This window comes from Hemitrygon akajei, chromosome 2 (assembly GCF_048418815.1).
Source record: "Hemitrygon akajei chromosome 2, sHemAka1.3, whole genome shotgun sequence".
Taxonomy (NCBI): domain Eukaryota; kingdom Metazoa; phylum Chordata; class Chondrichthyes; order Myliobatiformes; family Dasyatidae; genus Hemitrygon; species Hemitrygon akajei.
In genome coordinates, this window is record NC_133125.1 from 199390363 (window position 1) to 199411072 (window position 20710).

Sequence of the window (20710 nt, forward strand, 5' to 3'; positions counted from 1 at the left end):
TGGAGACCAAAACTGAACACAATACTCCATGTGTGGTCTCACCAAGGCCCTGTACAACTGCAGAAGGACCTCTTTGCTCCTATACTCAACTCCCCTTGTTATGAAGGCCAACATGCCATTAGCTTTCTTCACTGCCTGCTGTACCTGCATGCTTACTTTCAGTGACTGATGTACTAGATCTCGTTGTACTTCCCCTTTTCCTACCTTGACACCATTCAGATAGTAATTTTCCTTCTTGTTCTTGCCACCAAAGTGGATAACCTCACATGTATCCACAATAAACTGCATCTGCCATGCATCTGCCCACTCAGCCAACCTGTTCAAGTCACCCTGCATTCTCCTGTCATCCTCCTCATATTTCACACTGCCACCCAGCTTTGTGTCATCTGCAAATTTGTTAATGTTACTTTTAATCCCTTCATCTAAATCATTAATGTATATTGTAAATAGCTGCAGTCCCAGCACCGAGCCTTGCGATACCCCACTAGTCACTGCCTGCCATTCTGAAAAGGACCCGTTAATCCCTACTCTTTGTTTCCTGTCTGCCAACTAATCTCCTATGTAGGACCTTATCAATGGCTTTCTGAAAGTCCAGGTACACTACATCCACTGGTTCTCCCTTGTCCATTTTCATAGTTACATCCTCAAAAAATTCCAGAAGATTAGTCAAGCATGATTTCCCCTTCAAAAATCCATGCTGACTCGGACCGATCCTGTTACTGCTATCCAAATGTGCCGTTATTTCATCTTTTATAATTGACTCCAGCATCTTCCCCACCACTGATGTCAGGCTAACTGGTCTATAATTCCCTGTTTTCTCTCTCCCTCCTTTCTTAACAAATGGGATAACATTAGCTACCCTCCAATCCTCAGGAACTGATCCTGAATATATAGAACATTGGAAAATGATTAACAATGCTTCCATGATTTCTAGAGTCACCTCCTTAAGTACCCTGGGATGCAGACCATCAGGCCCTGGGGATTTATCAGCCTTCAGTCCCATCAGTCTATCCAACACCATTTTCTGCCTAATGTGAATTTCCTTCAGTCCCTCCGTAACCCTAGGTCCTCTGGCCACTATTACATCTGGGAGATTGTCTGTGTCTTCCCTAGTGAAGACAGATCCAAAGTACCTGTTCAACTCATCTGCCATTTCCTTGTTCCCCATAATAAATTCACCCGTTTCTGCCTTCAAGGGCCCAACTTTGGTCTTAACTAATTTTTTTCTCTTCACATACCTAAAGAAGCTTTTACTATCCTCCTTTATATTCTTGGCTAGCTTACCTTCGTACCTCATCTTTTCTCCCCGTATTGCCTTTTTAGTTATCTTCTATTGCTCTTTAAAAGTTACCCAATCCTCTGGCTTCCCACTCATCTTTGCCCTATGTTATACTTCTCTTTTATTTTTATACTGTCCTTGACTTCCTTTGTCAGCCATGGTCACCCCTTACTCCCTTTAAGATCTTTCTTCCTCTTTGGAATGAACTGATCCTGCACCTTCTGAATTATTCCCAGAAATACCTGTCATTGTTGTTCCACTGTCATCTCTGCTAGGGTATCCTTCCAGTCAACTTTGGCTAGTTCCTCCCTCATGGCTCCATAGTCCCCTTTGTTCAACTGTAATACTGACACTTCCGATTTTCCCTTCTCCCTCTCAGATTGTAGATTAAAACTTATCATATTATGGTCACTACATCCTAATGGCTCCTTTACCTCGAGCTTGCTTATCAAATCCGGTTCATTACATGATACTAGATCCAGAATTGCCCTAACAGGCAATCCAGTACAAGCTGCTCTAAGAATCCATCTCAGAAGCACTCCACAAACTCCTTTTCTTGGGGTCCAGTACCAACCTGATTTTCCCAGTCGACCTGCATGTTGAAATCCCCCATTACAACCGTAGTATTACTTTTGCGACATGCTAATTTTAGCTCTTGATTCAACTTGCACCCTATATCCAGACTACTATTTGGGGGCCTGTAGATAACTCCCATTGGGTTCTTTTTGCCCTTACAATTTCTCAGTTCTATCCATACTGACTCTTTTCTAACTTGACACCATTCAGATAGTAATTTTCCTTCCTGTTCTTGCCACCAAAGTGGATAACCTCACATGTATCCACATTAAACTGCATCTGCCATGCATCTGCCCACTCACCCAACCTGTCCAAGTCACCCTGCATTCTCCTGTCATCCTCCTCATATTTCACACTGCCACCCAGCTTTGTGTCATCTGCAAATTTGCTAATGTTACTTTTAATCCCTTCATCTAAATTATTAATGTATATTGTAAATGGCTGCGGTCCCAGCACTGAGCCTCGCGATACCCCACTAGTCACTGCCTGCCATTCTGAAAAGGACCCGTTAATCCCTACTCTTTGTTTCCTGTCTGCCAACTAATCTCCTATGTGGGACCTTATCAAAGGCTTTCTGAAAGTCCAGGTACACTACATCCACTGGCTCTCCCTTGTCCATTTTCATAATTACATCCTCAAAAAATTCCAGAAGATTAGTCAAGCATGATTTCCCCTTCGTAAATCCATGCTGACTCAGACCGATCCTGTTACTGCTATCCAAATGTGTCGTAATTTCATCTTTTAGAATTGACTCCAGCATCTTTCCCACCACTGATGTCAGGCTAACTGGTCTATTGTTCCCTGTTTTCTCTCTCCCTCCTTTCTTAAAAAGCGGGATAACATTAGCTACCCTCCAATCCTCAGGAACTGATCCTGAATATATAGAACATTGGAAAATGATTACCAATGCATCCACGATTTCTAGAGCCACCTCCTTAAGTACCCTGGGATGCAGACCATCAGGCCCTGGAGATTTATCAGCCTTCAGTCCCATCAGTCTACCCAACACCATTTTCTGCCTAATGTGAATTTCCTTCAGTTCCTCCATTACCCTAGGTCCTCTGGCCACTATTACATCTGGGAGATTGTCTGTGTCTTCCCTAGTGAAGACAGATCCAAAGTACCTGTTCAACTCGTCTGCTATTTCCTTGTTCTCCATAATAAATTCACCCGTTTCTGCCTTCAAGGGCCCAGGTTTGGTCTTAACTAATTTTTCCTCTTGACATAGCTAATGAAGCATTTACTATCCTCCTTTATATTCTTGGCTAGCTTACCTTCGTACCTCATCTTTTTCCCCCGTATTGCCTTTTTAGTTATCTTCTATTGCTCTTTAAAAGTTTCCCAATACTCTGGCTTCCTGCTCATCTTTGCTATGTTATACTTCTTCTCTTTTATTTTTATACTGCCCTTGACCTCCCTTGTCAGCCATGGTCGCCCCCTACTCCCCTTGGAATCTTTCTTCCTCTTTGGAATTATCTGATCCTGCACCTTCTGTATTATTCCCAGAAATACCTGCCTTTGTTTTTCCACTGCCATTCCTGCTAGGGTATCCTTCCAGTCAACTTTGGCCAGTTCCTCCCTCATGGCTCCATCTTCCCCTTTGTTCAACTGTATAACTGACACTTTCGATTTTCCCTTCTCGCTCTCAAATTGTAGATTAAAACTTATCATATTATGGTCACTACCTCCTAATGGCTCCTTTACCTCGAGTTCCCTTATCAAATCCGGTTCAATACACAACACTAAATCCAGAATTGCCTTCTCCCTGGTAGGCTCCAGTACAAGCTGCTCTAAGAATCCATCTCAGAGGCACTCCACAAACTCCCTTTCTTGGGGTCCAGTACGAACCTGATTTTCCCAGTCTGCCTGCATGTTGAAATCCCCCGTTACAACCGTAGCGTTACCTTTGTGACATGCCATTTTTAACTCTTGATTCAACTTCCACCCTATATCCAGGCTACTATTTGGGGGCCTGTAGATAACTCCCATTAGGGTCTTCTTGCTCTTACAATTTCTCAGTTCAATCTATGCTGACTCTACATCTCCTGATTCTATGTCACCCCTCGCAAGGGACTGAATTTCATTCCTCACCAGCAGAGCCACCTCAGTCTGTCCTTTCGATAGGACGTAACAACAAACGGGACTCTGGCACTCTGCCCAGTGCCGTGATCAAGAGAGTAAGGAGAAATGTCGTCGTTATAGGGGATTCCATCATGAGGGGAACAGACGAGAGATTCTGCGAGCCGGACAAGGATACCCGAATGGTGTGTTGCCTCCCTGGTGCGAGGGTACCAGATATCTCGGATCGGGTCCAGAGTATTCTCAGGAGAGAGGGCAAGCAACCGGAAGTCTTGGTACATGTTGGTACCAATGACATAGACAGAAAAAGAGAGGAGGTCCTGAAGGAAGATTACTGGGAGCTAGGAAGAAAATTGAAAAGCCGGACCTCCAGAGTAATAATGATTTCAATGCTCTAACTTATCACTAATTTTTTGCTGTATTGTGTGCACTCTCTTGCTTTTATTTCAGCCATGTTTGCCTTATTCTCCCTTTAGAATTCTTCTTCATATTTGGGATGTATCTTCCGAATTGCCACCAAAAACTCCAGCCATTGCTAATCCGCTGTCATCCAACACAAATCAGCACCCATCATCAGGGACACCCACCACCCAGGCCATGCTCTCTTCTCACTGCTGCCATTAGGAAGAAGGTACAGGAGCCTCAGGACTCACACCACTGGGTTCAGAAACAGTTATTACCCCTCAACCATCAGGCTCTTGAACCAGAGGGAATAACTTCACTCCATTTCACTTGCCCCGTCACTGAACCGTTCGCACAATCGATGGATTCACTGTCAAGGACTCCGCTTCCCAGGTTCTTGATATTTATCAGTATTATTTCTTTTTTGTTGCTACTTTTTGTGTTTGTTGTCACTGGTTGTCCTCCCTGTTAATGCAGTCTTTCATTGCTTCTATTGTAGTTATGGGATTTACTGAGTATGCCCGCAAAAAATGAATCTCATCATTGTATATGGTGACACATGTCCTTTCATAATAAAATTACTTTGAACTTTGAACCATCCCTGAAGGTGTCTCCTTCCAATCAACTTTGGCCAGTTCCTGTCTGATGCCTCTGTAATTCCCTTTACTCCACTGTCACACTAATACATCTGACTTTATCTCCTCCCTGTTAATCTGCAGGGTGAATTCTTTCATGTTATGATCACAATCTACTAAAGGTTCCTTTACCTTAAGCTCCCTAATCAAATTCCGTTCAGTACACAACACTCAATGCAGAATACCTGATCTCCTTGTATGCTCGAGCACAAGCTGCTCTAAAATCCATCTTATAGGCATCCTCCAAATTCCATTTCTTGGGCTCCAGCTCAACCAGATTTTCCCAACCCAGTTACATATTGAAATTCCCCATAATCATCGGAACATTGCCCGTATTACAGGTCCTTTTTATCTCCTATTGTAATGTATATCCCATATCCAGGCTACTGTTCAGAGGAATGTGTCTAACTCCCAACAGGGTCTTTTTACCTTTGCAGTCTCTTAGCTCGACCCACAAGAATCCAAACCTTCCAATCCTGTGTCACCTCTTTCTGAGGATTTGATTTCAATTTTTACCAACAGAGCCACCACACCCACTCTGCCTACCTGCCGGTCCTTTCGATGCAATGTGTATCCTTGGATGTTCATCTCCCAAATATGATCTTCTTTCAGCCACGATTCAGTGATGCCCACGATGTCATACGTCTCTAACTATGCTACAAGATTATCTACCTTATTCTCTGTCCTGAGTTCATTCAAATATAACACCTTCAGTCCTGTATTAGTCACTCTTTCTGATTTTGCCCCCTGTTTGACTGCAGCTCATCCTACCGACTGCAATTCTGCCCCATCATCTGTCTGTTCTTCCTCACAGTCCCACTACACAATGCATCAACTTGTATATCAACTGCCCCATCCTCAGCCACTCCGGTCCCCATCCACTTCCACATTAGGGAATTTTCCCAGAGAGGATGTGTGAAGAACAGGAGTGCGAAGGTTTAAGATCAGAGGCGATGGATTTAAAAGGAACATCAGGAACATTTTCTTCACACACAGGGTGGTGCATATCTGGAATGAGCTGTTGGAAATAAGCAACGTTTAAAAGAATCTACAGTGGATCGTACATGGATTGAAGAGTTTTATAGCTCACTGGGCAACACAGTCTGATTCAAACAGGTCACCCTAAGGATCAATGTGGTAATTGATAAAAGGAGATTGGAGAGGTTTAAAATGAATATTTCCCAGGGAGAGGGTCATGGAAGCTAAGGAATTAAGGAAAATGAACAGTAATGTCTTGGAACATATCACAGTGCAAAAGCGAAGGTGCTGGAGGTATTAGAGGTGGATGAGCCCCAGACCGTGATCTGCTCTGTCTGATACCTCCAGACTAGGGAACGAATTCCAGGGCCCTGGAGGATAAATTTGTTTCACATTTCACCACAGGTGAGCTGCTGGAAGACAGGAGGGTGGCTCAGGTGTTGTCTTGAGTTCAGAAGGATGGGAAGGTCAAGCCAGGGAACTCCAGGTCACTGAGCCTAACATCAGTGATGGGACAATTACTGGAATGGACACTGAGAGACAGATTTACCAGCATTTGTAAAGGCAGGGACTGAGACAGGATAGTCAACTCTGTTTTGTGCCTGGGAAATAGTGACTCACAGAGTATGGACAAGATGGGCCGAAAGGCCTGATTCCATATTTATATCTCAATGACTGGAATGAGATATCGACAGAGGATGTGGGGGTGTTGTTGCAGCTTTTCACTGAATGTCCTGTTTCTCAACTCGATAAAAGATCCACCCGAGGGGAGGGAACGAGGATCTGACAACCGCAGAAACACTGGGGATTCACTGTAGGGAGGTGCCGGCTTCTGAAATGATCAAATCTCCATGCAGTCAGATTTGTGGGGAGAGGAGAAATAAAGTGAACGAAAGCTGTAACTGGAGCCTCAGTGAACAACCACAGAAGGTTCACAGTTTACTGGCCACAAATGTGTGTTGTTGTCCCTGTGAATAAACTTCTGCCAAACCCCTTCCCAGATCATCCTCCTGAGGAATCTCGCCCTGGAGCCTGGCTGTGTTGAGGAATTCCATGGAAAGTTATAAATTTCTAACAAGGCTCGACGGGCTGGATGCAGGGAAAATGTTTCCCTTGGCCGATGAGTCTGGAACCAGGGCTCACCGACTCTGAATAAGGGAAATGTCATTCAGGATTGAGAAGAGGAGAACTTTCTTCTCGCAGAGGGGTGTGAATCTTTGGAACTCTCTATCCTGGTGGCTCTGGAGTCTCAGTCACTGGGTTCACTCACAACCGGAATCTTGCCGGCCACACACACAAAACGCCAGACAAACTCGAGTCACGCACGGTTTACGGAGGGAAATGAACACTTTGGGCTGAGACCCTTCACCCGGACTAGAAAGGAAGCAGATGGGTGAGGGGATGAGCAAAAGTTGTAGGGTGATTGGAGAGTCCAGGTGAGATAGAAGGCAGATGGTGTGAGGAGGCGGAATGATGTGAGAAGCTGAGATGGGATAGGTGGAAGAGTCAAAGGCCTAAAGAAGATGGTATCTGATAGGAAGTATCACTTAAAATTGTTCACAAACAAGGAGAAAGGAAACTGTAAATGTTTACCTCGCTTAATTGTATCAGACATTTCTCTCAACGTTGTGTTCAACAAAAAGGGGTGATCGAATTTTTCAACAGGTAGGGTGCCATGTGTCACTGACAGCACATTCTCCTCATCACTGATCCTGTAAATATTACACAGCTGGTCATAAACTAAGCAACAGTGATATTGGAACTATTTTACAAATCCATACTATGTTTCAGTAAAGACCATGTCCTACCTCCTCTTCCGACGAGCTTCCTCCTGAAATAAATAAAACACAGATCTCAATTGACTGACTGTGTGCATCCCAATATCATGAATTTGAGCCAAGTTATTGAAATTTCCCACTTCCCAGCTCTCTCTCACTGACACACACGGAGAAAAGGGAGACTGTAACAAGGGGCACAGAACCCGGGAGAAAGTTGATAATTATCCCATAACTGAGAGGATGGAACTGACGGGAAAGACTGGACAGGCTGTGAATGTTTTTCTGGATATGATGTCAGGGAGGATCAGATGCCGGAATTTAAGATTAGTGATGGATTGGATTGGGTGTGGGTGGAGAACGCATCTCTGCTTGAAATGTAGTGAAGGGAATGTGGAACTCACTGTCACAGGAGTGGTTGAAGTGGAACAGCAGAGATTGAATGTGATGGGGAAGCCGGATAAACACATACAGACTCCGGTCCAACTCTGCGTGTTGTTGGGGAGAGTGTGAGAGTGAGAGAAAGAGGTTTGGCTGGTTTGGCCTGTAGCATTCTTTTGTTCTATTTTAAATCACAGACACGACTGCTTCTATAACTTGTGTTTGGTCACCTTACAGGGGCAGCAAAGGAACTATCTCTTGTTTTGAGCAGCCAGTTTTTTCACCTTTGCATAAGCAGTTTGCTAGTGCCTGTGGTAACAGAGGCACTTAGTGTGTTTTGCAAAGGGAGAAAGTAAACCAATAATTAGAATAGTGATGAAGCTATTGTAGGACCAACAAGGCAGGACTTACAGTTGCTTCGTGGTATAGATTACCAATTTTGACTCAAGAAGCTTTGGTGAGGAAGCACAGTTGAGTATTGGATAAAGCTTTTGTAGCAGCTGAATAAAAAGTCACCAAACTACAACTAATTAAATAAAGTAGGGATGATACTAAGAGACGATACAAGATCTAAGGAGCAAAATGTTGAATGTTAGATGGGGGTAGCGATTAGGAATCGTAAAGGGAAAAATCCCTGGTGGGAGTTGTCTATCGGCCACTGAACAATTACATCACAGTGGCACAGGCAATAAACGGAGAAATATCTGAGGCACGAGCAGTTATCGTGGGGTAGTTTAACTGGGTGAATCAAGTTGGTCCAGGCAGTCCTGAGGAGGACTTCATAGAATAATATGTGATAGCTGTCTTGAACAACATGTTACTGAACCTACAAGGGAACGTGTTGTCTTGGATCTGGTCTTGTGCAGTGAGACAGGTAAAATTAGCAATTTGTAGTTAAGGATCGTTTTGGGAAGAGCGATCATGCTATGGGTGAGTTTCTCATACAAATGGAGGGTGCAATAGCTTCATCTTAAACCAATGTATTCTGCCTAAACAAGGAAGGGAGGAGGGAGAAGTTGTACAGGATAGACTGGGAACACAGGTGGGATGGTTGAGGAACAGTGGAAGACTTTCAAACAGATTTTTCATGGTGCTTAACAAAACTATATTCCAGTTAAAAACAAGGGTGGGGAGAGTCATCAATAACTAAGGAAATAAAGGAAGGCATCAAACTGAAAGCTCGTGCGTACAGAGTCGCCAAGAGTGGTGGGAAACTGGAAGTCTGGGAAAACTTGAGAAAGTAACAAAGAACCACAAAGTGAGCAGTAAAGAAAGGGAAGATAGATTATGAAAATAAACTGGCACAAAATATAAAAATGGATAGTAAAAGATTTTATAATTTTATAAAGTGGAAAAGGGTGGCCAAAGTGAATGTAGGTCCCTTGGAGGATGAGAAGGGGAAATTGATATTGGGTGATGAGGACATGGCCGAGGCTTTGAATGATTATTTTGTGTCAGTCTTCACGGTGGAGAACACAACTAACATGCCAAAGAGAGATGTTATGGATGTGATGGGAGGTGAGGACCTCGACACAATAGCTATCACTGAAGAGGTAGCGCTGAGCAAACATGTGGGCCTAAAGACAAGGTTGGATAGAGTTTGGCATAGTTGGAGAATTAAGGGTTACGGGGAAAAGGCAGGTAGGTGGAGATGAGTCCAGGATCGATAGGATCAGACATGATCCTGTTGAATGGTGGAGCAGGCTCGATGGTCCAGATGACCGACTCCTGCTCCTAATTCTTATGTTCTTATGGAGTTCGGGCACTGTTGCCAGTAGTGGTGATAGGTGGGAGGTTGCTTGTGAAGCAGAGAAGTTGATAGGAGGAGAAGGGTTGAAAGACCTGTGTAACGTTCTCGCTCGGGTGTAACGGACCCGAATTAAACGTCGAGGTAAACCAGAGTCAATGAAAACAAGGTCGCAGTAAGATTAACCATTTACTGTTCACTCTTCACATTAACGTATGGTGAAAACTGTTGATAAAACAATACAAGATTGGTACAGTGTTTGTTTCCTTCTAAATATCACATTTACATTGTGAATACTTGCAAAGGTAAAACTACAATAACTACATTGCATTAAAGTGCAGCATACAGTCAGAATCTAGCTGCTCCATTGACTGCTTTAAATACACTTCAATACAAACTATCCCGACTCTTTAACTAACGAAAACATAAACCTTATCGACCGTCGTTACTTTTAACAGAATCGGCGTTAACATTTTAACTCAACATATCGATTATCTAATGACTTACAGCGTTGCTTTCACTGTGTCTTTGGTGCGTAGAGAAAACTTAACCAGCGCTGTGGCGCCACATGTGAGCGACCCCCACCCTTGCGTTTATCCCAAACCGGTATTTTCTCACAAGACGCGGCGAACCCGGATGTGACGTCATCGCAGCCGCGATATATTACAGACAAATAAATTGACTTAAACAATCCTAACTTTAACTAAAAAATGCTAACAAATTACTAAGCGAAAATATTATAAACTAAATAACTGCCCTAAAGGCAGCACACTCCCCGCTTGACCTTCGTAAGGTCACAATGAACATAATACAAACTTCAGTCTCTAAATCAGTCGTTAGGTAGAAGTAGAATGACTTCTGTAACTGGCCTTTGGTAAATTTTCACATTGCCTTGGTCGGTAGTTTTCAACTCAACTTTCCTGACATGTCCATCCCTACTAGGGAATGTGGCAGTGATTCTGGCCATTGGCCAGCTGTTGCAGGCGATTTGCTTGTCCCTGAGCAGGACTAAATCTCCAACTTGCAGGTTCCTGCGGGGTTCTGTCCACTTTTGTCTGTGTTGCAACAAAGGTAGATATTCCTGTCTCCAACGAGACCAGAATCGATTTGCCAGGGCCTGGACCTGTCTCCATTGCTTTGTGTACAGATCCTTATCAGAGAAGTCCCCTGGTGGAGGGCAGCTCCTGCCTTCTGCGTAAGGAGCATTGATGGCGAGAGTATGAAGGGGTTTTCCGGGTCAGAAGACACGGGTAGGAGTGGTCATGCATTTATAATGGCTGTGACCTCTGCCATTAGTGTGCACAGTACCTCGTGGGTCAATCGGGTGCGTTGCTGCATCTCAGGTTTCCTTTTCAGGGTTTTTTGCAAGGACGTGAACCGCTTGACTGCCTGCTCTTTGTTGTTTGGCAAGCACTGGCGTGGTTCTCTGAAAGGCAGTGGGGCGACCCCACTATTTGCTTTGTCTCTGAAGACCTTGGTGTCCTCTGTTTTTAAGAAGATGGCGTCTTGAGCCGATGGAGCAAGTTTATTATCATGCTCCGTTTGAGCGAAGACTGACTGACCCAGCATCTCGTCAGTTACTTTGCGCTTGTTAAAGCCTTGTTGTGCTTCCTGGACACACATGGAACTTGTGCGGGGTTGCAGAATCAAATGGCGGCTACTCTCTAGCACATTGGTCTTGAGTGTGTTAACCGTTGATTTGTGTATGTTGCCAGGGCACACCTCTCCTATCACCACCCAACCCAGATCCAGGCGTTGCGCAAAGGGGGTGTTGTGTGGTCCATTGACCTGTTGCCTAACCTTGTGTACCCGGAGAACATCTCTCCCTAATAGCAGGAGTATTTCTGCTTCTGGATCCAGCTCTGGGATGTGTTTGGCGATGTGGTGGAGATGTGGCTGGTGTAGCACCGCACTTGGCGTCGGGATCTCAGTGCGGTTATTCAAGATTTCGTTGCACTCTAAGTGTGGAGGGAGACAGATGACTCGATCTGGAAGCCTTCGGCCTTCCTTCCGTAAGTTTCCATGTTGCCTGAGCAAGTTCTAAGGTAGTATGGGAACTGCTCACTCTCAATGTTGAACAAGTTAAAGAACTCTGGACGGACTAGCGAGCGATTGCTCTGATCATCCAGAATTACGTAGGCTTTGGTGGCCTTGTCTTTGCTTCCCTTAGGGTACACCTTAGTGAGACAGATCTTTGAACAAGAACGGCTTGACTGAGCTTGACCGCAAACTTCTGTACAGCTCGAGCTGACAACAGTTGTCCTGGAGTGAGCTTCTCCCTCCCTGCTGTCCTGTGGTGGGGGTGAAGGAGCGTTGTCGGTTCGTGGTAACGGGCCGGGATGCATGGCCCCATCGTGATTAGTGCTATTACATTCCGGGCACTTCATGGCGATCGTACACTCTCTAGCACAGTGAGGGGTCGAGGAACAGCATTTAAAACATATTCTTTTCTCCTTGAGAAGGGCCTTCCTCTCTTCAAGGGGTTTTTCCCTAAACGTTCTGCATCTTTTGAGGGGGTGGGGTTTGTTATGCAATGGACAATTCTTGCTAGGGTCGTTGTTAGTTGTAAAGACTTCAGTCTTAAGCGCTGAGACTGGTTTAGTAATGTTGGAATTATTCGAAGAGGATTTATCTGGCTTGGTGTAAATTGTACTGCTTCCTGGACCTATGAGGCTAGGATCATTTCGCTTCTTCGCCTCCTTGCACACAAACCTAGTGAAATACTCGAAGGGAGGAAATCGACCTCTGTGTTCATCCTTGTACTCTGAGGCAACGGACAACCACCTGTCCTGCAGCCCAAATGGAAGTTTGTCCACGATTTGTCTAATCCCAGTTGGAGTATCTAGGTATACTAGACCAGCTGAGTGGCCATCTTCTTTGGCGCCTTGAATCTCCATGAGTAAATCTCCGAATTCTCTTAGCTTGGTGTGGTCCTTGGCTGACACCTTAGGAAAGTTTCCCAAACGTTGGCATAGCGCCGCTTCAATAATTTCAGGGGCTCCATAGCCCTCCTGAAGTCTCTCCCATGCTTTCTTCAATGCTAGCTCGGGTTTGTTGATGTACACTGAACGTATGCGTCTCACCTGTTCACATGATTCTTTTCCCAGCCATTTTGCCATAAGATCCAACTCCTGGGTTGCTCTGAGCTGGACTCCGTCGATAGCGTTGGTGAATGTGGAGTGCCATGCACGGTAATTTTCAGGTTTATCGTCGAACTGGTATAGTCCTGAAGTGACAAGATCCCGTTGTGCGAAATACCGTGCTACGGGTTCGTCTGCAAGTGGCATGCGGGCTGAGGGAACATGTCTGCAGGTACACGACTGAGGGCGTACATTTGTTGTGGAATTTGATGTCCTGAATTCGACCCTTGCCTCTCTTCTCCCCAAATCTGGTAAGTTTGGTGTCGAGAAGTACTGGTCATGAGCCCTTTCATTCCTGGATTCATCGCGGAGTTGCGAGGGTAAATTATCTTCCTCGGATGGATGTGATGCAGTTGGGCCCCTCTGAGTCTCCTCATGAAGTGGGACGTTATCAAATAAGTAAGGAGAGGAAGAAAGAGTCTTCCATTCTATTTGAGATTGGACATAGTCACTTGTGCGTTCCAATCCGATCTTTTCTGAGGTAGATTTTCCGTCAACCGGATCATGCATTTCTTCAGCATCTTCTATTAACTCTGCTTCCACCCTGGCAGCGGCTGCTTCTCGTTCTAGTTTCAGCACTTCTAACTCTGCCTCTACCCTTTTTCTTTCCAACTCGTTTTCGGCTTTTCTCCTCTGGTTTTCGGCTTCTCTGGCAGCCTCTTCCTTCTGGTTTTCGGCTTCTCTGGCAGCCGCTTTCATTTTTACTTCTAATTCTTGTTTGGCAAAGCACGCTCGCACATTGGCGAGTTCTGCTTTAGCTCTTGCTTGGGTGGCCGTACTTGATGCCCTACTGCCCCTGTCGCAGGATGACGACGACTTTGACAACGACTTGATGCTGGACCGAGTTGACATTGCTGCACTTTAAACACCTGATAATGCCGCTTTTCCACTGTAACGTTCTCGCTCGGGTGTAACGGACCCGAATTAAACGTCGAGGTAAACCGGAGTCAATGAAAACAAGGTCGCAGTAAGATTAACCATTTACTGTTCACTCTTCACATTAACGTATGGTGAAAACTGTTGATAAAACAATACAAGATTGGTACAGTGTTTGTTTCCTTCTAAATATCACATTTACATTGTGAATACTTGCAAAGGTAAAACTACAATAACTACATTACATTAAAGTGCAGCATACAGTCAGAATCTAGCTCCTCCATTGACTGCTTTAAATACACTTCAATACAAACTATCCCGACTCTTTAACTAATGAAAACATAAACCTTATCGACCGTCGTTACTTTTAACAGAATCGGTGTTAACATTTTAACTCAACATATCGATTATCTAATGACTTACAGCGTTGCTTTCACTGTGTCTTTGGTGCGTAGAGAAAACTTAACCAGCGCTGTGGCGCCACATGTGAGCGACCCCCACCCTTGCGTTTATCCCAAACCGGTATTTTCCCACAAGACGTGGCGAACCCGGATGTGACGTCATCGCAGCCGCGATATATTACAGACAAATAAATTGACTTAAACAATCCCAACTTTAACTAAAAAATGCTAACAAATTACTAAACGAAAATATTATAAACTAAATAACTGCCCTAAAGGCAGCACAACCTGTCTATTGTGTAAAACAGGATATAATCCAATGAAGAACATATCTGAAAAAGAAAGACAGGACAATAGTTTCTAAAATGATGAGCTTGATGCAAGCTGGATATAGACATTAATAGGATGCAAAACTGGGCTGAGAGGTGGCAGATGGAGTTCAACCCAGATAAGTGTGAGGTGGCTCATTTTGGTAGTTCAAATATGTTGGCAGAATATAGTATTGATTGTAAGACTCTTGTCCGTGTGGAGGATCAGAGGGATCTTGGGGCCCTGAGTCCATTGGACGCCCAAAGCAGCTGCACAGGTTGACTCTGTGGTTAAGAAGGTGTATGGTGTATCATTGGGGTCTCTCTTCCCGCCATTACGGACATTTACACTACACGCTGCATCCGCAAAGCAAACAGCATTATGAAGGACCCCATGCACCCCTCATACAAACTCTTCTTCCTCCTGCTGTTTGGGAAAAGGCTCCGAAGCATTCGGGCTCTCACGACCAGAGCTATCAGACTCCTCAATACCCAAAGCCTGGACTGACACCTTATTGCCCTATTGTCTTGTTTATTATCTATTATAATGCCTGCACTGTTTTGTGCACTTTATGCAGTCCTGGGTAGGTCTGTAGTCTAGTGTAGTTTTTTTCTGTGTTGTTTTTTACGTAGCTCAGTCTCGTTTTTGTACTGTGTCATGTAACACCATGGTCCTGAAAAACGTTGTCTCATCTTTAGACCAGCAGTTATGGTCAAAATGACAATAAAAAAGTGACTTGACGACTTGACTTTAAGATTCAGGGGAGCAAATTTCGGACAGAGATGAGGAGGAACCGCTTTTCCCAGAGAGTGGTGAATCTGTGGAATTCTCTGCCCAGTGAAACAGTGGCGGTCACCTCAATAAATGTATTTAAGACAAGGTTGGATAGAGTTTAGCATAGTTGGAGAATTAAGGGTTACGGGGAAAAGGCAGGTAGGTGGAGATGAGTCCATGATCAATAGAATCAGACATGATCCTGTTGAATGATTGAGCAGGCTCGATGGTCCAGATGGCCTACTCCTGCTCCTAATTTGTTAGGGTCTGGTCCGGAGCCCGCATTCCAGGTCTTGCTCCGGTCCGCGGACTCCGGACTCCGGGCCTTGCAGCCAGCCCTCCTGTCACACGGAGCCATTGGATCATCTTGGCTTAAGGAGGTACACCTGTTGCCTATTAGGGGGCAGGTGTTTATAAGGGGCTCGGGACTGAGCCTAGTTGTGGGGTTGTTCTGCTCTGAAGCTGGTTTAACCTGCTCTGTACCTGGACTGCTGGCTCTGAATCCTGGCTGTATCCTGTTCTGCCCTGCTTGGAATCCTGTTCTACCCTGGTTGCTGCCCTGCTCGGAATCCTGTTCTACCCTGGTTGCTGCCCTGCTCGGAATCCTGCTCTACCCTGGTTGCTGGCCTGTTCTGTATATGCTCTATCAGGTTGGTCTTGTTCCCCTGCTTCTCTCCTGTGTGCTGGTCCTGCTGTTCAGCTTTATTCTCCTTGTGCTGCCACGCTGTTGGTTGCCTTTCCCAATTTACCGGTGTATCACGGTAGTCCTGCTGCTCACCCTGGATCCAGCTTCCTTCTGATCCCTTGCCTCTGTCAGGCAGGTCTGGCTGGACTGCTGCTGCCTGGTGGGGGTTTCTGCCCTTTCCACCTATTGCTACCTGCCCTGCACCTGCCCAGGTGTCTGTGACTGGCCCAGGCCTCTGTGTTTCTGCCTGGGAGGTGGCCCTGCCTGGGATCCATGCAGCCTGCCATGAGGGATACTCCTGCCTGCCTTGTCTGAACTCTGGGATCCTCCTGCCTTCCTCGCCCCTCACATGCCATGGCATCCCCATCCTGTCCTACCCCTAGTACTTCAGTGTCTGCGTCCTGCATTTGGGTCCAATCCTGCCCCCGTTCCTGACATAATTCTTATGTTCTTATGGAGTTCGGGCACTGTTGCCAGCAGTGGTGATAGGTGGGAGGTTGCTTGTGAAGCAGAGAAGTTGATAGGAGAAAAGGGTTGAAAGACCTGTATGTTGTGTAAAATGGGATATAATCCAATGAAGAATATATCTGAAAAAGAAAGTCAGTTCAATTGTCTGTAAAACAATGAACCTGTTCTAATCTGGATGTACAGTCTATTAAAAAGTATTCACCTGTTTTCATCTTTTACTATTTTAAAACATTATTATTTCATAGTGGATTTAATTTGGCTTGTTTGATGCTGATCAGAAGAAAAACTCTTTTGTGGCTCAGTGAAAACAGATCTCTACAAAGTGATCTAAATTAATTAAAATACAAAATAATTGATTGCATTAGAACTCATCCTCCTTTGACATAACACACCAAATTATCACTCGTGCAGCCATTTGGTTTTAGAATTATAATTGTTTCAATGGGGATCTGTTTTTAGAGAACTGTGTACAGTGAAGGTGTTTCAATTGATTGTAGTAAAAATACAACTGTCTGGAAGCTCCAACTGTTGGTGAGTCAGTATCCCGGCAAAAACTACACCATGAAGACAAAAGAACACTCCAAGCAACTCTGCGAAAAGGTTATTGAAAAGCACAAATCAGGAGATGGACAAAGAGAATTTCAAAGTCACTGAATTAAGTCAATCATCAAGAAATGGAAACAATATGGCACAGCTGTAAATATCTAGAACAGGCTGTCAACTGAACGACCATGCAAGAAGGACTCGTGATCTATGACAACTCTGGATGAGATACAAGCTTCAATGACTGAGAGGGGAGAGACTACATATACAACAATTGTTCACCAGTCACAGCTTTATGGGACAGTGGCAAAGAGAAAGCCACTGTTGAAAAAAACCTCATGAAATCTGAGGAAGTGTTTCCAGAAGGCATGTGGGAGACTCTGAAGTCAGCTGGAAGAAGGTTCTATGGTCTGATGAAACCAAAATTGAGCTTTTTGGCCATCAGACTAAATGCTATTTTAGGCGCAAGGGAAAAACTGCACATAATCAAAAACACACCCTACCGTGAAGCATGGTGATGGCTGCATCATGCTGTGGGGATGCTTCACTGCAGCAGGCCCTGAAAGGCTTCTATGGTAGAGGATAAAATGAATGCAGCAAAACACAGGGAAATCCTGGAGGGAAACCTGATGCAGTCTGCAAGAGAACTGTGACTTGGAAGAAGATTTGTTTTCCAGCAAGACAATGACCCCAAGCATAAAGCCAAAGCTACACAGGAATGACTTAAAATCAACAAAGTTAATGTCCTGGAGTGGCCGAGTCAGAGTCCAGTCTCAATCCATTGAGAACTGTGGCTGGATTTGACGAGGGCTGTTCACTCACGATCCCCGTGCAATCTGACAGAGCGTGTGCAGTCTTGTAAAGAAGAATGGGGGAAGATTGCAGTGTCCAGATGTGCAAAGCTGATAGAGACCGATCCACATTGGCTCAAGGTTGTAATTGCTGCCAAAGATGCATCTACTAAATACTGACTTCAAGGGGATGAATACTTATGCAATCAGTTATTTTGTGTTTTATATTTCTAATTAATTTAGATTAATGCAGAGATCTGTTTTCACTTTGAGACAAGAAACATGAAAAACAATGAAACTTCCAAGCCGGGGGAGGGGGTGGTGGTGGTGAATACTTTTTATAGACGCTGTGGATATTTAATCTGATGTGTGGGTCACAATGTGAAATTCAATCTCAGTTCCCACTGATCGACAGAGTGACCCTCACACCCACCACACCAGACACACTCACAGCCTGTGACTGTAACTGGGTGTTACTCTGAGTATCGGGGATATTATACGTGGGAATCACAGAAACGATCACCAGCTCAGTGCTCTGATCAGAGTAACTCATTCCTGAGAAGGTTGCAGACTGTCCTGTGATGTACAGATGTTGTGGGAGGCCGGTTTGGGGAACACAACAATCCTGAACTGTCAAAACATCTGTCGGGTTTAAATCTGTTTACAATGATAGTATCTGTAAATACCACGCTGAGTTAAAATACATCATTTTGAGATGGTGCACTTGTACAGAACAGAACTGAAATCTCTCACCATGAGAAATGTCACATTGTCTTGTTGATCCATCCGTTCCTGTAACTTTGACATTTTCTCCCAGATAGAATTTAAATTCTCTTGAATCTTTTGAAGATTTTTCTCCATCGGATTCAGAATCCTCTCCTCCTCTTCCCTGAGATCTCGGAGTAAACGCTGCTCTTTCTCGGTGATAATCCGGCGCAGTTCATCAAACTGGGATGTGATGTGGGACTGAACACTGTGTGACTGTTCCTGTCGAATGAAAGGAGAGGCTAGTTTATTATTTGGCTGTAAAGTATTTCCCTGTAACATGGAAGGAGACCATTCAGCCCACTGACCCTATGCTATTTCTCAGATATTCAATCCCATTCATTCACGTCTCCCTGAAACCGATTCTTCCTCACTGATCCATCAACACCCACCTGACTCACAGACCACCCGCCTTCACAGGGTTAATTACAGCACCGAATTATACATTCATCTCGATTTCTTGGCAATGCCGGCCCACTGTGATCTCAAGGAGAACATGCAAACTCCACGCAGAGAGCACCAGAGGTCAGGATCGAACCCAGGTCACTGGAGCTGCGATACTCTGCTACTCGGCATTAAAGGGAACAAAACTACACAATATTATTGGAAATTCTTCTCAGGAAGCCTTACCCGAACTCCGGAAACCTTCTCTTTCTGTTGCCGCTCCATGTCCTCGAGCTCGCATTTCTTTTCTGTGAGAGAGTCTAACGCAGATTTAACCCGTTCCTGGGAAGCAGAGAGTGAAGGAATTAGACAATAAAGATGCAGTGCTGAGTCGAGCCAATTGATTGTCATATACAAATAAATATAAAATGAAAAAAAACATCAGGTGATCAAAATCGATTTGATTTTACCTTGTAGACTTCAACAGCTTCTTTAATCGGCAGGAAGCGGTGCTCCCTGTGTTTCCGCGAATCTCTACAGATCACACAGAGCAGTTTCTTGTCGTTTTCACAAAACAGCTTCAGTTCTTCCTCGTGTGCTTCGCAGTGAAGTTTACTTTCCTTCCCTTTGGGATTCAGGTTTAGTTTTCGAGCTTTCTCAGACAGATTTGCCAAGGCCCGATTGACCCTGAGGGTGCGGTCTGCAAACTCCTCTCTACATTCCGGGCAGGAGTTTCTCTCCTCCCTTTCCCAACACCGAGTGATACAGGAGCGGCAGAAGTTGTGCCCACAGTCCAGTATAACCGGATCGGTGAAGAAATCCAGGCAGATGGGACAAACTGCCTCCTCGGTTAAACTCTCGACCTGTCCTTTCGAAGCCATGTTAACTCTCGGTACTTCCGGGTTCTGGATATTTTCACTTTCGGGGAGCTGCTGAACCCTGCGGTCCCGGGACTGTCCACCAGGGGCGCTGCGGTCCCGGGACTGTCCACCGGGGCGCTGCGGTCCCGGGACTGTCCACCAGGGGCGCTGCGGTCTCGGGAATGAACGTTGTGTTGTTGCAGGTGAAACCACTTCTCTGGACGTGTCTGGAGCTCCTCGCAAACAGCCACCGGACTCAGCGGCGAGAAAAACACTTCTCCCACTCTCTGTATCTCTAGGGTAGATTTCACTTGGTCCCCTAAACCCTCCCGAACCTCGATCTGTGTGACTTGCTGTTCCCATGCAATCACCCGGCAGCAAAAATACACTGCATACGATTATAATGAAAGATATTTATGAATGTTTATCAACTAAACAGTTATCAAAGAAACACAAGGGTCCATCATAAATTGCACGTAAGTTGGTGCTCATCCTGAAGTTGTCTTTACTCACACGTTGGACCCGCGGTCTGTGTGAAATCACGCACCACCTTCCGAATATCTCTGGAAATCCATCTCGAACAAACGGACTCTCCCTCGGGAGCTCAGGTCCTTTCTCCTTGAAGCCATTCAACTCCATGAACAACATTGTACAACGGGGACGGCATCCTCAGTCAGCTTCCCTCCTGTCTGCTCCCAGCTCCCGCCAGAAAGACCTCGACCCACACCAGTGTCCGCACAAAAACCTCTCCACCCGGCCTTCTCTAGAATATTCTCCCAATTCCACCATCCTGATTGGCTGACACAGCATTTCCGAGTTGAACATCAAAGCCCCTTATCTTAGCTCAAACCCAAACAGGCCA

The 20710-nt window shown here is 45.0% G+C and overlaps 1 protein-coding gene across 3 annotated transcripts in view; it reads right to left on the minus strand.

The window, feature by feature from the left end:
* The window catches only part of LOC140719987 (zinc-binding protein A33-like), a 40185-nt gene extending 20316 nt beyond the window's left edge, over nucleotides 1–19869 (minus strand). Inside the window, exons 1-5 of one of the 3 annotated variants that reach the window (XM_073034908.1) lie at nucleotides 19459–19869; nucleotides 19235–19330; nucleotides 18593–18826; nucleotides 7758–7780; nucleotides 7543–7661 (exon numbers count right to left, since the gene is read on the minus strand). In XM_073034908.1, the coding sequence (XP_072891009.1) occupies nucleotides 7543–7661; nucleotides 7758–7780; nucleotides 18593–18826; nucleotides 19235–19330; nucleotides 19459–19869 (883 nt within the window). Of the gene's footprint in view, nucleotides 1–7542; nucleotides 7662–7757; nucleotides 7781–12564; nucleotides 13977–18592; nucleotides 18827–19234; nucleotides 19331–19458 lie in introns of those variants that run through there. The other 2 variants (XR_012097074.1, XM_073034901.1) reach the window with 2 other exon arrangements.
* Between the last annotated feature and the right edge of the window lie 841 nt (nucleotides 19870–20710).